The sequence below is a fragment of the Endocarpon pusillum genome (genome assembly GCF_000464535.1).
Source record: "Endocarpon pusillum Z07020 unplaced genomic scaffold scaffold2623, whole genome shotgun sequence".
Classification (NCBI taxonomy): domain Eukaryota; kingdom Fungi; phylum Ascomycota; class Eurotiomycetes; order Verrucariales; family Verrucariaceae; genus Endocarpon; species Endocarpon pusillum.
In genome coordinates this window covers 14,959-30,132 of record NW_006916217.1, presented here as the reverse complement: position 1 = coordinate 30,132, position 15,174 = coordinate 14,959, and the positions used below count along the sequence as shown (strand labels likewise).

The window sequence follows — 15,174 nt, the reverse complement described above, 5'->3', positions numbered from 1 at the left end:
TTTGCTGATGTGCTCATCTGTTGCGGATGTGTCGGTGTCGTCTTTTGGAAGGTTCACTCTTGTGTTACAGTACCAGTCAGCGCAATGGTGATAATAATGATAATGATGATTCCGCAACGGCACACAAGTCGGCCTCAAGCGTTGCTTCTGGATGATGATGATAAAAAGAGGCATGTGCCAAGTATGGTGAGTAACGCGGCGACCAGAAGAAGCGGGCAGGCGCGGATGGTTCAGCACAGAGGCAGAGAAACATATTTTGTATCAGTTTTGTACATTTGTTGATCTTCCTTAGGACACACTGCGTGCATTGGCACCTCCTAGGGAACTTCCCCCCTCCTTGCCTGGATATCGCCGTAGCAACCTCACTATCTTACTAAAGCGCAGCAGGAAAAGAAAAAAAACAACAAGCGTCCTAGGTATGTGAGACACCGCCCGAGCTGTTAAACCAAAACCGAAGCAAAAGAAACCACCTGGGTATCGAACTCCAAATGCACTTGCGCCGCGTTGCCTGTCATGCCATGTCAAACAGCGCAACGCCATCCGGGTACATATCATGGTCTTCCTGGCTCTATCCGAAGAGCGCAACGCCATCCGTAACCGTAGCTCTAGACTTTTTGCCCTCGTTGAAGGCGGGATGAAAAGATATGAAAATCGCGACGAGTCGAAGTCGAATTAATCGAGATTGATGATGTCTTTGGCACTATGTTGACGTTGTGATGCTGGTTTCTGCGTGTTGGCTGCTGGTCTGCCTTGGATGGTGCCGTTGATGGTAGGGTTTGATCCTCCAGTTCCGGGCCGCTGCGGCTGTTGGTGCTGTTGATGGTGCTGTTGATTTTGTTGATGATGTGATGTAGAATCCGCGGAATGGTTGGGTATAGGCGCGGACTCGGACGCTGACGCCCTCGTTTCATCTTTGGAAGACTGCTGTTCCTGTCCGTGCGACTCCCCGAGCAGGTCTTTCAACCGCTCTTTTGCCCATGTCCTGACCACCTCATCGATTTTTCTCACAAGCGGACCTGGACTATCGATCGGAGATAAAGCACCGGTGTCAAGGCCTAGCCATCCATGTGCGCCTCGGATATTGAAAACGTCGTCCATGAGCTTCTGCTTGAGAGCAGTGTTGATGAAGGAGGAACGTGAATATGCGAACGTCTCCTCGATCGCAGGGCGTAAGATCCAGACAGGGCTGTCTCGCCGGAGATGGCGGAAGATCTCGACACGAGCAATCATCGTGGAGGAGTATGTGGATGATGCAAAATACTGTAGAGCATAATGTGTAGGAGAGCGAGCAATCGCATGAAGGCGGACTGTGGATGATGAAGAGGCCTCGCTTTCTATCGCAGAATCTGACGCATTTCGAAGCTTTTCGAGTTCATCAAACAATGTCAGCAAAGGATACGTGGTGGATAGCATTGTCAGAACTCCTCCAAGATTGGCAGTAAAACGCCGTTTGCGGTCAGCGAGCAGATTCTCAATGAAATGAGAGATACGTGTATGAGGATTAAAACCTTCTGGCAATAGACGGATAGCAACTGACGAGTTAGAAGAGGGAAAGTCGATAGAGGTAGTAAGCTCTGCCTCTGGATTATACTCGATAACAATTTGAGATAGTGATAGTGACTGAATCCTCACTGACTCGAAGCTCTTGACAATCGTAAGGCAAGACAACAGGCTGTCAAGATTACGGAGACCTGTGAAAAGCTCTGGGACAATGGAGATTCCTATCGGTACCTGAAAGCTCATGACGAATTCACCTGCTTTGGTGTTGATCTTGAATTTCGAGCCGACCAGTGAATTCAAGCTTTCAAGGACATCTGTGGATGCATTAGTACGGCCTTTGGCAAGGAGTAGAGCACTATTCGTGGATTTGTTAAAGCCGCAGAAGCCCAAGCATACAGTCGACTGTATCCAAGATGGGTTATCATCCTTCTTGTCATCATGTACTTCATTTTTAGATTCCGCGTCGGACATTAAAGACCTCATAGTACGTGCTTCATCGGTAAGAGCATATCGCACTTTCATAACTGGCAACGGAACGTGCTTCTGCAATTGCGGCAGCGCAAATGATTGGAAGTGCAGGCTTTTCTGTTTCAGCTCCTGTTCAGCGATCTTGAAAGTGATTGCTCCAGACGCGTACTCCTTCAGCTGCGATAACAATGCAGTAGAATTCGTTTTGCTCTCTTCTTGCCATTCCACACGAGGAATGCGTTGTGGCACAAGGGCTTTTGGATCTCCGCTTGAACCTTGCACACCAGGATATAGCAGCCACCAATTGTCACTCTCCATGCTGAAAGTAGCGGCAACCATAGCATTCTGTTGCCACGAGTGTTGCCGAATCAAAACGTATCGCAAAACAGCCGAAGGGAAAAGTGCTCTCAGCTCACGTTGTGATAGCCGGAAGGTTTGCACAACCTTCCAGCCTGCAATATTCGCGTGCTGAGTAAATTCCTGTTCGGCTACTAGACAGCGCAGCATACTGATATGCTGAACGCCATCATCCACGGGATTTTGGAGCCGGTTCAGCTCAAATTCGGTTCTACCTGACAACGAAGAAGCAGGCCGTAAGATTAGGGAACCGGTAATGGGCTCGATCGAGAGAGTGACGTGCTTGCTGTTGGTCAATTGGATATGCAATGAGCAGTCACTTGGTTCCGCGTCGGAAATAGAAAGTTCCAGGGCATGTTTTCCGCCAGCATACAGCCTGAAATTTAACAATTTCTCATAAAGCCTCTCCAGGATGATGCTCGAATGGCGAGAGATTGCACCGCACAGCATATTCTCGATGGACAATGGTGATGCATTGAAGTCAACCAGGATTTCGTGGTTCTCTTCTTTCTCAGGCATCCATCGTAGGTCCAGAAAGGGCTCTGCTGGCCTTAATCGATCTCTCCGGTTTTTTCGACGCCCGCTCTTTACGCCTAATTCTATCCAGCTTTTAGGCCTTGGCCGATTCAGCCAGTACTGCACGACCAACGTGCGGTTGATTAGATTAACTCTAAGACTCTCACACCACTGCTTCCGAACCATATCTAGAGCTTGTCTGCGAAGGCTGTTGAGCTTGTGCGAAAGCGCAAGGTCGTGGAGAAGGTTGTAGCAGCCTAGTAAACCGTCTCCTCGCAGTACGTCGTTGACCTTGCTAGCAAAATCGTCGTGCAGCCTGCCACTGAGAAACGTAGAGCGCTGTGAAAACAGGTATCTGAAGTCGATGAAATAAAACTGAGATGTAGGGTCCTCATCAGCGACGGAAAGATCAAGCTCAAATTCATGAGGGACGATGAAAGTAACACGTCCATCGTGTATTGAGTATTTCGACAGAGGTTCTGGGACTCGGTCTTGCAAGCTCAGCCGGGTGCAGAGAAGTATGTTGATGTCCTCTAGTGTCCGTAGCATTTCCTTTGAAGACAGTGGCTTCTTCGGCACGTAACCAAGATCGGATAATGCCGAAGCCCTTCCATTGGATAGTATCTCAACGGCTGTCTGGAGATCTGGGTTAGGTACCTGCCACATCGCAAGCTCACGTTTCATATTCCCAATGAAATCAGCAGCCTGAGCAAAATGAGTTCTCTGGTCGTGCATCCACATACTGATCTCGATGACCTGGTCGATACCTCGCGACTTCTGAAACCAATCATGGAGCACCAGAAACTTGATATACAGTGCTCGCTGATCTTGCTGGAATTTGAGTATGCGATCTTTCTTTTCCAGGTTTTCTGGAGACTGGTCGCCGGAGGCAGCCCCGTTGACCTGAGGTTTTACGTAAGAGGCATTTGATGCTGTCAGGCTGGGCGCGACAGTGAGTTCGGATAGCTGGTCCAGTAGGTCGGAATAGCCGTTAAACGTCTGCTGGACTGAGCGATGTACCACTTTATGAAAAGGGCGAAAGTGCTGGGTGAGGTGCCTGATCTCTGCAGGAAGTCCATCCAATCTGTTCACTGGATGGTCGGAAGTACCCTCCTCCATCTTGTCCTGCGCAACACCATTAACCACGTTGTGGTGGGTTGCCCGTTCTTCATCTCCTCCACCCTGCGTCGCGCCATTCAATGCTCCACCAATGTGTCCTCCATTCTGGTTGACCGCCTGCTTAGCAATTATACCATTAGAAACAGGCTGCTGTGTGCCATTTAATTTAGGTGATGCCATAACTGATGTTGCTCGATCAACAGACCGCGCATGTCCGAGGACTTGGAACCAGTCGCCGCATTGTCTATCGTCACAGCGCGCTATGACAAACACTGATGGGAGCGGCGGTGATCGAGTGGAGGTTCAGGCGACGACGTAGCCACAATTAGTGAGTGGAGGTGGAGTGAGGCGGTAATGATACATGAAATGCGCGTTGAGGAATGCGACCGCAGATTTGGATTTGCTTGACGGGCAACTGTCAAACTGCACGGGGGAGCGCCTTCCCTCTGCTTGGTTACAGCCCAAGCTTACTGCGATCGGCTAAAGGCCGCACTAACTACCTCAGTGAGGCGCAGCTAATTCTGAAAGAGAGAGCCTTGGCGTTATAAATACGTATAACTATATACAATACAAAGTTGTGGTAAATTGGATGCTGGAATCAAGTATGGAGTACGGAGTACTCCGTAGATGTATGTAGTCTTCATTTGTCGAGTGTAAGCTTCGTACATGGTCGCAATTATCATTTCTCTTCTTCTGTTAACCGTTGCCAACTGGTGGCGTTCAGCCTACGAGTTAAGACATTTCAGAATGCATTGGCCTTCTTACTTTACTACGCCCGATCACTGTAATTATGATGGCCAGATACGGATAGGTATGGGAATTTTTATCTTTTGCTATCTCTACGTAGTATGTCAGATGTAGAACAGCTCTGAGCAACCGACATTGCCTAGCATCGACGTAGCACGCACACTGAACCTGATTGAGCATCGGAAGGGGGGATGGTGGAGGGAGCTAATTTCGTCCCTAACAGACTCGCCCGCCCTCGAATAAGAAGCTGTCATGCGGGCAGATCGTCGCACATGGTATTCCTTAGATGGGCGGCTGGCTCCACCTTGCAAGCACATATTGTTACACTTAAGATGGCTCTTTGCCGTAGTCTTGTTGGTGAAGGCAGGACGCAAGAGTTGGACAGTTGGCTCAAATCTCTGCTGAATTCCTGAGCGCGAGCCTTGTCTGCGCAGCCAATCGGCGTGGCCACGTGTTTGGGCAGCTGCAGGATGGTTCGTCTCGATCATCAGGGTCTTTCTTATGTACTCCAGAATGATCCGCAGCTAACAAACCATCGTCTCAGGTCCCTCGGAACCAACAGGGTCCATCACGGCCACCGGTGCAAAGATCTCAATCTGGCATCTCGAAAGCTTCCCTTGTATCCCCAACTCCCTCAATCGAGGCAGACGATGAGGACTCGTCGCTAGAGTATTCGCGCCTCAACATGGAGAGAGAGGCGCGGGCGCCTGGAAGCCATGACCCTCGATACGAAGACGAAGATCCACGTCCGACAAGTCGCAAAGAGTTAGCAGGATGGTATAGCTATGGATGGGCAGCGGAGGTCTTCGCCATTTGCGCCATGGGTAAGGAGCTTGAGCTTTCGCAGACCTGTACATCTTGTTGATCTTCCTCAGCTTCCTTCCTGCCAATTACTTTAGAACAACTTGCGCGCGATCGAGGAGTTCAGCTTCACGACCAATCGCTACCATGCTCTTCAGGTTGGAACACCACTTCTCTTGTCAAAGATAGAAGCGCTGCTACCATCCGTGGCAGCTCCTTGTTTCACAGTCAAGAAGAACCACCAGCATGCGTGGTACACATCTTGGGCGTGGAGATCAATACGGCAAGCTTTGCCATGTATACATTCTCTATCAGTGTCTTGGTACAAACTCTGATTATTATCTCCATGTCCGGAGCTGCTGACCACGGTCGATCTCGAAAGACACTTCTCCTTGCCTTTGCGATAACCGGCGCCGTTTCTACCATGCTTTTCTTGCCAGTGGTGCCGAAGGTCTATCTCCTAGGCGCCCTCCTTGCAATCATTGCCAACACTTGTTTTGGTGCTTCTTTTGTACTTCTCAACTCCTTTCTCCCGCTACTCGTGCGCCATCATCCTTCTGTGCAACTCCGTCAAGGATACGGAACACCCCATGATTCAGGATCTGAGCAACTACATCTCCATAGAGATGTCGAGGAGGACGATGATCAGTTGTTGGATCCTTCGAGTGCGCTGCTCCACGACGACGGCCCAGACCTCACAAAACCATCCAGGACTTCTCCAGCCGCTATCTCTCCAGAATTGAAACTGTCCACAAAGATTTCTTCAAACGGTATTGGGATTGGCTACGTTGCCGGTCTCTTTGTGCAGTCGATCGCAATATTGCTTGTTGTTTCCACCGGCTCGAACACGTTCTCACTTCGCTTGGTGCTCTTTGTTATCGGCAGTTGGTGGCTTCTTTTCACTATTCCTGCAGCATTGTGGCTTCGTCCTCGCCCTGGTCCACCTCTTCCGTTAGCGCATCAAACCTGGCTCAGCTACTTGACGTATGCCTGGAAATCTCTCTATCTAACAATCCTACGTGCTCGTCATCTGAGAGACGTCGTTATCTTCCTTGCTGCCTGGTTCTTGCTGAGCGACGGCATCGCAACAGTCAGTGGCACCGCAATTCTCTTTGCCAAAACTTCGCTGGGCATGAAGCCTTGGGCTCTGGCACTCATCAATGTGATTTCCACCATTGCAGGCGTATTTGGTGCTTTTAGTTGGAGCTTCTTCTCTCGCCTGCTCAACCTGCGTGCTTCTCAGACTATCATTGCGTGCATTTGCCTTTTTGAGATCATACCGCTTTACGGTCTTTTAGGCTTCATCCCGTCTGTACGCGACTTCGGCATGTTTGGCTTGCAGAACCCGTGGGAGATGTATCCGCTCGGCGCGATTTATGGCTTCGTCCTCGGAGGGCTCTCTTCTTATTGTCGCAGCTTTTACGGCGAGCTTATACCTCCCGGCTCGGAGGCTGCCTTCTACGCTCTGTACGCTATCACTGACAAAGGCTCAAGTATCTTTGGTCCGGCCATCGTTGGCGCTATCACTGATCACTATGGGGAGATTAGGCCCGCCTTTGTTTTCCTAGCAGTTTTGATCGCTATGCCGTTGCCACTCATGATGTTGGTCGATGTTGAAAGAGGAAAGAAAGATGCAAGGGAGATGGCAGTTGTTCTGGAAGCCAAAGGCTTCGGTCACGACACTCGCAGAGATGTGGGATACGAAGCTGTTCCGACTATCGTTCTTGAAAGCGAAGGGAACGGAAATTGAGGTCAGGATGGTGCTCGTGGTGGTTCCGGAAAGCTCGAAATAGGTGTGGAATATAACATACAAGCAGCATTATCCGTATTTGCGTACTCAATTATAGAATCAATTCACAAGTTTGTTGTACTAATACAGTACTACGCTAGGTCTTCATATGGCTTGACACTGGAAGAGAGGTAAAATCTCACCTCTACCCTCACCCCCGCCGCCGCTTTTATCACCAGCCCACCACTCACCTGCCTCACGCCGGCCTCTCGTCAACAGTCTCCAACATGGCCGTTGAGCGCCACCCTATTCAATCGAGAGGGAGGGGGATTTTCCCGCGTCGGATCTTCTTCGACTTCCAACCCCCCCCCCCCCCCTTCCCTCCTTTCCTCCCTCCCTTGCTGCCTGATTGTACGGTCAAAGTACTACCTCCACATCTACATTCTCTAGCGCTCATACTCACGAGTAAAGACAGCCCACTCACGGTTCTAGAAAAATCTGCGTTCTCGCTCTCTCATTTCTCTGCTCTTCTTATCGCCTAATTCGGTCTGTCATCATCTATAAGATATACTTTTTAGTCCTAAATCCTCTTAAGGGGCGTGAAATCGAAGTCATCATCCCCTTTGTCTGCATCCGCAACACTTTTCTCGCACGTTGTTCCTATCTTGTAGATTCCATCGTTACAACGTGCCCCGGCATCCTGCAAAGGCAAGACTTTAGCATTGTCCACGTGTGCTCACGTCCCAGAGTGGAAATGGGAGTTAGAGAGGTCAAGAGTCGGGTGTGAGTATAGTGGTACTAAGAGATCGTCGATTTCTCTGTCCAGCGCATTCTTACCTCTGTAGTCGGACATAAGTTTTTTTCTCCCCTACTTCCAGTTACGGCCTCTAGGAAAAACGCCCCTGTCACTCTCTTTTATATAGATGTGTACGTCTTCGACGCTCGTTTGATAGAAGTCAAGGCATGCTCTCAAGCCTAGTTGGCGTTTTATCATATGACATCCTTCCATATTTATGTTCTTGTGCTGCTCAGTAGCGTACAATGTTTAGGGAATCGGTTTCCTTGGGGAAATGTTAGTACCTTTGTACCGCTCAGTAGCGTACACTCTCTAGGGAATCGATTTTTCTGGGGAACTGTTGGTACTTTTCTGCTGCTCAGTGGCGTGCATCTCCCAGGGAATTCATCTCTCAGGGACCCAGTGGCCCCCGGTCAGCAGCATACACTCCTTCGGGAATCCGTTTCTCCAGGAAATCGTTGGTACCTCCGTGCCAGCCACTGGTGTACGCCTCCCTAGGGAGTCCCCTTTCGTTGTGAATAGACCGCGTTCCAGTTGCTATTTGTTGGTTCGTATAACTGGCTGTATATTTTCAGCTGGCTCAAAACACCTGACCTGACACTAGCATTATATCCAGCTGGACAAGGATATAGGTAAGTCTTTCTCAAGTATATAATTAGAGCTAGCACTCGATAGAGTCATCGAACGAGTAAGTTGCTTTAATTCAATACATACCTACTCCTATGCACGTTGTGCACAATACTAGCCACCTGGTTTAGAGGGAGCGGACTTTGTATAGGTGTCGCGCCCGCAGCCAGGCTATGACTAGGATCGACCGCTCGAGAGAGAGTCGAATGAAAGATCCAGCTCTATTTTTTTTTGGTCTTGTGGTTGTACGCAACCTCAGTGACGGATATCCACGAGCAGTTTTCACTAACAAGACTTCCAACCGCAGAATGTGCATGTTGAAAAGCTCTTCTTCGCACCAATGTTTCGTGGGCCGGGTCTCTCCAGATGCTGGCTTGAGGTGGCAGATATTGTTAAACCTGAAATATAATTCGTACTCTTCAGTTCGCACATCGACGCACACGCAATTTACTGCGCAGCTACAGGGCTGGGGCACCATTTGGTTAGCAGAAAAATAAGTGCGCTCTCAGCAAGTTCATACCCGAGCTTTATCCGCTCCCTCTTTGAGAAGTTGGCGTGGAGGGACTTTAGATGTCTTCTGGGCTTGCGAAGATCAGCAATTTCCCAAAGGCGAGAGAACCACGGGTCCAGCCCTCTGTTTTCCTTGATCCAAAGGTAGCATTCCTGCTGTTGGGCCTCATGAATGATTCCCCAGGCATCAAGCTCCCCCACGACAAGATGCCTTGTGCCAAATCTGAACACCAAATTTCATGCGAATTTGGCAAGACGTTCGCAATTCAAAGCATCGGATATAGGCGAATCCCTGGACAGCTGAACATAGTAAGGGAAGGCACCAAGGTGAGCGCGGGCCGCCAGTGTCTCCTCTCACCGGGCAGATTCTATGCCGTAGTAGTGATCCACCGAATGGTCAAAATCCAGGCTGTGGAGAGAGCCGATCAACACTAGAAGCGCCTGATATTTGTTTGCCGACTTCTTTGCAAGAGGGTTCAGAAATAATGTGTCCCCACTTCAGTCGCTCTATTCTGCGTTTCCTTCGCGTCACATTCCCCCTCGTGCATAAATCCAAGGAGAGAACTCGCCTCGAGGATCCTGACATTGCGGACCAGCTCAGCCAGATGGTTTCGGAAGAGGGGTTCCTTGGAAAGTGTTCTGGTCAACCTTGCGCTGACTCCAAATCGCCTTTCGTATCGTCTGATGTACCGTTCTAGTTGATCCTCGTTGGCTGCAGCTGATACCTGCAAAGCTTCGTCTAGACGACCGCCATAATTCTGAATAGACTTGGTCCCACAGAATCACGCGCATGGGTTGTCTTAAACTCGTTTCGGACCTGCTTGATGGCTTGAGTGGTGGTCGCTAAGAGCGCAAGCATTCGTTGAGCTCCTTGAATACCTGTCTATCGCTTGATGGCCCATTTGGCGACCCTAATGATGCATGTGGAACGTTATGATCGCCTCCCAGTACTTGTGCATTTTCGATAATGCATACCATGGAAATACCTCAATGAGACAGCATCAAGTAACTAGCCGAATGCAACCAACTGCTTGGACTTTTCACCAAATACTCCACCAGGTAAGCAGTAATCTACTCGGACTAAACATATTCTCAAACAAGCGTGTGTATTATACTCCACGGCACCAAGTAGGTCGGGTTGCCGTCGATTCGCTGCAGTGGATAATTGAAGATGGGTGTAACGATCGCCAAAAACAAAACGACCCACACATGGCCAATGATCCTTCCGAACCAGCTCGCTCGCTTCGCTTCGGCGTTCTCCACAATCAGACCATACCACAGCCACTGAACTGCGTCCTCGAACATGATGCCGAGTGGGAGCACTGGGAAGCAGAGAAGGCCGCCGACCGGCCGCCAATGCCCGCCGAATGCAACATCGAGAATGGAGTGAAGAGTCCCGGAAAGAAAGAAGACGATGAAGATGTTGGCATAGCGTTCCACAGCACCTCGACGTAGCCCCAAAATTTGCCGAGTCACGTATGAGGATACACCTTGGAAGGGCCAGCGGAGCGTTTGATGCCAGAACTTGCTGCATGGACCGGTTAGCGACGGTGAATGCTGACAATGCATGTATACAAGATACCCACCCGAAATACCCACGCAGTGTGTAAGTGTCCTTGTAGTCTCCATAAAGTGGTGGCCACTGCTTAGGCTCTGAGAGACCCAGGCCAACGAAAATCACGGCAAAAATGCGGTACCATATGTCATTCATGACACGTCCGACGATGTACCAATTCATGGTACATTCAATGAATCGATTTTTCAGGTCATCGAATGTCACTGGGTGCGGGTTTAGAGCGCTAATCCATAGCCACTCCTTGCCCCGTGCCCAACCGTCCACCACATCAGGCGGTGGTGGCGAGCTTGCCAACAGATCCATAATGAGGTATTGAAGCGCGATGAGAATGCATTGATGCAGCAGAAATCTCGCTCTAGGCGGTACGACGCCCCCTGGGAACGGAGGGACGTTGCTGATCTGGTACTTCGTTCCAATTCCTCGGAAACTCCAAAGTATCGAAGTGGTGAAGAAGACTCGTTCAAGAATCCGGGATTGGCAGAGGAGCTCTCCCGTACCTTCATTTCATGGCGGATGTCGTTATCATCCAGAGGGTGCAGGTAAAGGTTGTTCATGCAATGAAAGATGTTGGCATACGGCCCTACCCACCAAAACGAATAGAGAACACCTTGGCCTGTAAATGCTGGGGCGACTTGCCAAGCAAGATACATGAGACCGATGAGGATTGGGAGGCAGGCAGGTCGGAGAAGGGAAGATTTTGGTGTCGAACAGATCAAGGTAGCCGCCACGACCGTTTGCGCACCCATGAGGAGAGGTGCGCGAGCATCCCAGGTAACGAGTGACTCGGGCACTTTGAATGCCTTTGGTGGCGGCGAGCTCAAGGGGCCAGAGTAGGAAGTGTTTTCCATTTTGAGAAGGCTGTAGTTTGCTGCAAGCGAATGTGTTGTGGAAAGAAGTAGGGGTTGTCGAAGGAGATTGCGTCTTTTCTGCAGGTGTAATCCAAACGGCCATGAAAGCCTGCGTCGGGAATTTGTCGTATGGAGCTGGCCAATTGGGAAGCTGGCGATACGCAAGTTTGCGTGCGGGCCGAACATACGGTGCGCGTAGCCTTCCAGGACCCCGTCCAGGATGATCCTCCACTGTGGACCAAGGTTACGATCAACAATCTGCTATCAGACAGTGGACTTTCTGGGCGCGAAACCCGAAATTTTAAACTTGCGCTCGAGAGAAAGAGGATTCGTTCCCACTTACGTACGGATGTCGGTCTCGACCACGAACAGGCTCGGGTGCTTCACTCCGAGTCGACGAGCTTCAAAAAGATAGGGGCAAGTTGAGATCTGTCTTGGCACATGTTCCTTGTCCGTGACTCAGAAATCATCAACATACAGCATCATCATCATCATGCATGGCCGCATCGCAAATGGCGATAACACTGCCAAACCTCTGTTTGACTGTCTTATAATCGGCGGTGGTCCTGCAGGGCTATCCGCTGCAACCACACTCGCACGTCAGCTTTACCACATTATTGTATTCGACTCTGGCTCCTACAGAGATGATACCATAACTCATATGGGCAATGTTGCAACGTGGGACAATCGTGCCCCAGAGGAGTTTCGCGATACCGCACGTCGCGGTGTGCTGGATCAATACTCAACAGTCCGCATCGAAGATACCACGATTACGCATGTCAAACAAGCCAAGAATGGACATTTTGAGGCAACGGCAGAGACAGGAGCAAGGTGGTACGGAAGGAAGCTTCTGCTTGCGACGGGTGTGAAAGACGTGTTTCCGGACATTCCTAGCTACCAGGAGTGTTGGGCGGTTGGCATGTGAGTTTAGATTCTCCAAGGAGCTCGTGCTCGTGTCTTGCTAAACTCTGCTGCCAACCAGATGTCCTGACCTCTTCTGGTATGGCAGCCAAAAGGGCAGGGCCCAATCTGCTGGTGTTCTTGTCAGCGGCGGTATGGCCACGCCATCTCGCTCCGCAGAGATCGCAGGTATGGCGAGACGGCTCGCGGACAGCGTAACATTCTACACGGACAGTAATGAAAGCCTAAGCGAACAGCTTCGAGAAGACATGGGCAATTCTCAGATCAAAGTTGACGCACGATCGATCACACATTTAGAAAAGAGCACTGTTGGACACGCAATCATCATACGCTTTGATGATTTGACAACGAAGACTGAGGCCTTTCTGGTTGGACTTGTCAACTCAGAAGTGCAGCAGACAGCTGACATAAGGCCATAGGCACACGAATCCAGGACGGAGATCAATGGACCATTTGCATACCAGCTGGATCTAGATCTGACTGACCAGGGGAACATCAAGGTTGCTGAACCATTATATGCTACAAGTGTACCTGGTGTCTTTGCGGTTGGCGATTGTGCATGTCCAACAAAAGCCGTGGTGCAAGCCATGGCAACGGGAGCATTGGGTGGGACAGGTGTTAGTACACAGTTGATTGCGGAGATCTACTGATGTCCAAATACTCTTGAACGCCAGACCCGTAGTCTCTGTAGAAAAAGATCACTCATCGCCCAGAGGTGACATCATAGAGCGGTATGGCAGAATGCAAATTAAGGGCCAGAGCTCTATGTAGCTATCATCACTCTATTATATCAGAAATAAGTAACTGGTTCGGCATTTAGGCAAGGGCAGACGGCTATCTAAGTGCGCCCAATATCTATTTAGTTGACGCTTATTCCCAGTAGCTCAGCGCAATCAATCTAACCTACTTCAATAGAAGCCTTCCCTGTGTCCATCCTTCTACCTATTAATTGATTTGCTAAGAGGTTGTGTAATGGCAGACAACCTGTGATGCAAGGCTGAGAGACAATTCCAAGCCCCGTAGTATGACCAGAGAGCATGTAAGTGCTCATTCAGCCTCCACTTCGCCCACGGTGGCCGAGATTGTTCTTCGGTAACATCGGTGCCCTAGACCCAAATTGACTGACCTCATATTTCCGCCATAGTGCGAGATCTGGTGTGGAATTGTGACCGTCCCTAATTGAGGTGATTTTTTGTCTGCTTAGAGCAGCGACAATGTTCCAAGGATCAGTTACGCGCCTGCTATGATGCACTGTCGTGATTCTGTGCGTTCTATCAGTCGCTATTGGTCTGGTAGAACTCTTCTGGCCAGGGCTCCTGCCAGCGTCGATCGAAGACCAAGTATCGAGCGTCATAAACGTATGCCGAAGCTTCGGAATTTACTGATGGGCCTTGCTGACAATAGGGACCAGACATACCTTGAATGGAAACATCCAATTCTCCACAAGGATGGGCGAGGAAAGATCCCATCATGCCCCTTCATTTGGCCTAATGGCCAGGGAAATATCGCTAAGTTCCTGGATGGGATTGAGAACTCAGCAGCTTGGGAGAAGCAGAATGGAGTTGTCTATCGTATTTGGTCGGGAATGAACTCAGAAATCTGGGTTTCAAGCATACTCATTTCGATGTCATTGTTTCTGAAGCGTCACCAGCGTCCTAACCCAACCATATCAGGTGCAAGCTGTAATGAAAGATTCGGACAAGCATTCCAAGGCACCAGCGAATAACTCCGGATTCTACATGAGCCAGCTTTTGGGACAGTGCCTTGGTCTGATCAGCGGGCGTGACTGGCGTGCGGTAAGGGCGGTGGCAGAAGCGCCATTTGGACATCAAGCTATCTCTTTGAAAGTCGCTGATTGGGAACGTCATGTATGTCAAACATGATTGTAAATTCGTGGCAATCTGGAGCAAGGCCTGATACACCCGGCAGATGACATGAAGATGCTACCGTTCTGGGTCGTCGCGGAGATCTTTTACGGACGTCTGCCAACGTACTTGACCAACCAGTTGGCCGAGCTCGCTCCGTTGCGTGAGCATATTTTCAAATACGTTATCAAAGGAGGCCTTTCTCGGTTTTCCTGGGCACGCTTTCTGCCTACTGCTGCGAATGCCGACCTGCAGAAGTTCAAGCAGGCATGGAAGGCGTTCAACGACAGCGCGCTGGCGCATGCCCAGACGAACGACCCATGCGCTCCAATTGTAAGTATGCAGTCAGCTGTCGCTGTTGGAGAGATCAGCGAAGAGCAGTTGATGCAGACACTGGACGAGTCGCTCTGGGCAAATCTGGATGCGACGACTGGCGGGCTCTCTTGGAATCTGGTCTTCCTCGCTGCACATCCAGAGGTCCAATCTCGTCTGCGGAGCGAGGTCGCGGAGGCCGAAACGAAAGGCGAGTTGAATGACTACATTCTCAATCGCTCTTCATATCTAGCGGCTTGCGTGCTAGAGTCAAGCCGCTTGAGGCCGTTGGCCGCATTCAGTGTCCCTCAACCCGCACCCACAGCAAGAGTCGTTGATGGATACATCATCCCGGCCGGGACGACTTTCGTTGTGGATGCCTACGCTCTAAACGTCCGAAACGAAGCGTGGGCGCCCGATAACGGCGCCTACCGACCGGACCGAAGCTTGGCGCCAAAATTTATGAGACTTCTCAGATTCCT

The 15,174-nt window shown here is 50.2% G+C and overlaps 4 protein-coding genes across 4 annotated transcripts; 2 read left to right on the top strand and 2 right to left on the bottom strand.

Annotated features, from left to right (window-relative positions):
* Positions 1-672: 672 nt before the first annotated feature.
* EPUS_07687 (uncharacterized protein) lies at positions 673-4,140 on the bottom strand (the record flags this gene model as incomplete). The annotated part of the gene is made up of 1 exon (XM_007803663.1): positions 673-4,140. The coding sequence occupies one exon, from the start codon at positions 4,138-4,140 to the stop codon at positions 673-675; it is 3,468 nt and encodes a 1,155-aa protein (XP_007801854.1).
* Positions 4,141-5,392: 1,252 nt separating this feature from the next.
* EPUS_07686 (Autophagy-related protein) lies at positions 5,393-7,258 on the top strand (the record flags this gene model as incomplete). The annotated part of the gene is made up of 2 exons (XM_007803662.1): positions 5,393-5,531; positions 5,583-7,258. The coding sequence occupies 2 exons, from the start codon at positions 5,393-5,395 to the stop codon at positions 7,256-7,258; spliced, it is 1,815 nt and encodes a 604-aa protein (XP_007801853.1).
* A 3,004-nt stretch (positions 7,259-10,262) lies between these two features.
* Positions 10,263-11,594, bottom strand: EPUS_07685 (uncharacterized protein; the record flags this gene model as incomplete). The annotated part of the gene is made up of 3 exons (XM_007803661.1): positions 10,263-10,698; positions 10,757-11,145; positions 11,244-11,594. The coding sequence occupies 3 exons, from the start codon at positions 11,592-11,594 to the stop codon at positions 10,263-10,265; spliced, it is 1,176 nt and encodes a 391-aa protein (XP_007801852.1).
* A 493-nt stretch (positions 11,595-12,087) lies between these two features.
* Positions 12,088-13,165, top strand: EPUS_07684 (uncharacterized protein; the record flags this gene model as incomplete). The annotated part of the gene is made up of 3 exons (XM_007803660.1): positions 12,088-12,515; positions 12,577-12,883; positions 12,935-13,165. The coding sequence occupies 3 exons, from the start codon at positions 12,088-12,090 to the stop codon at positions 13,163-13,165; spliced, it is 966 nt and encodes a 321-aa protein (XP_007801851.1).
* Positions 13,166-15,174: the final 2,009 nt, after the last annotated feature.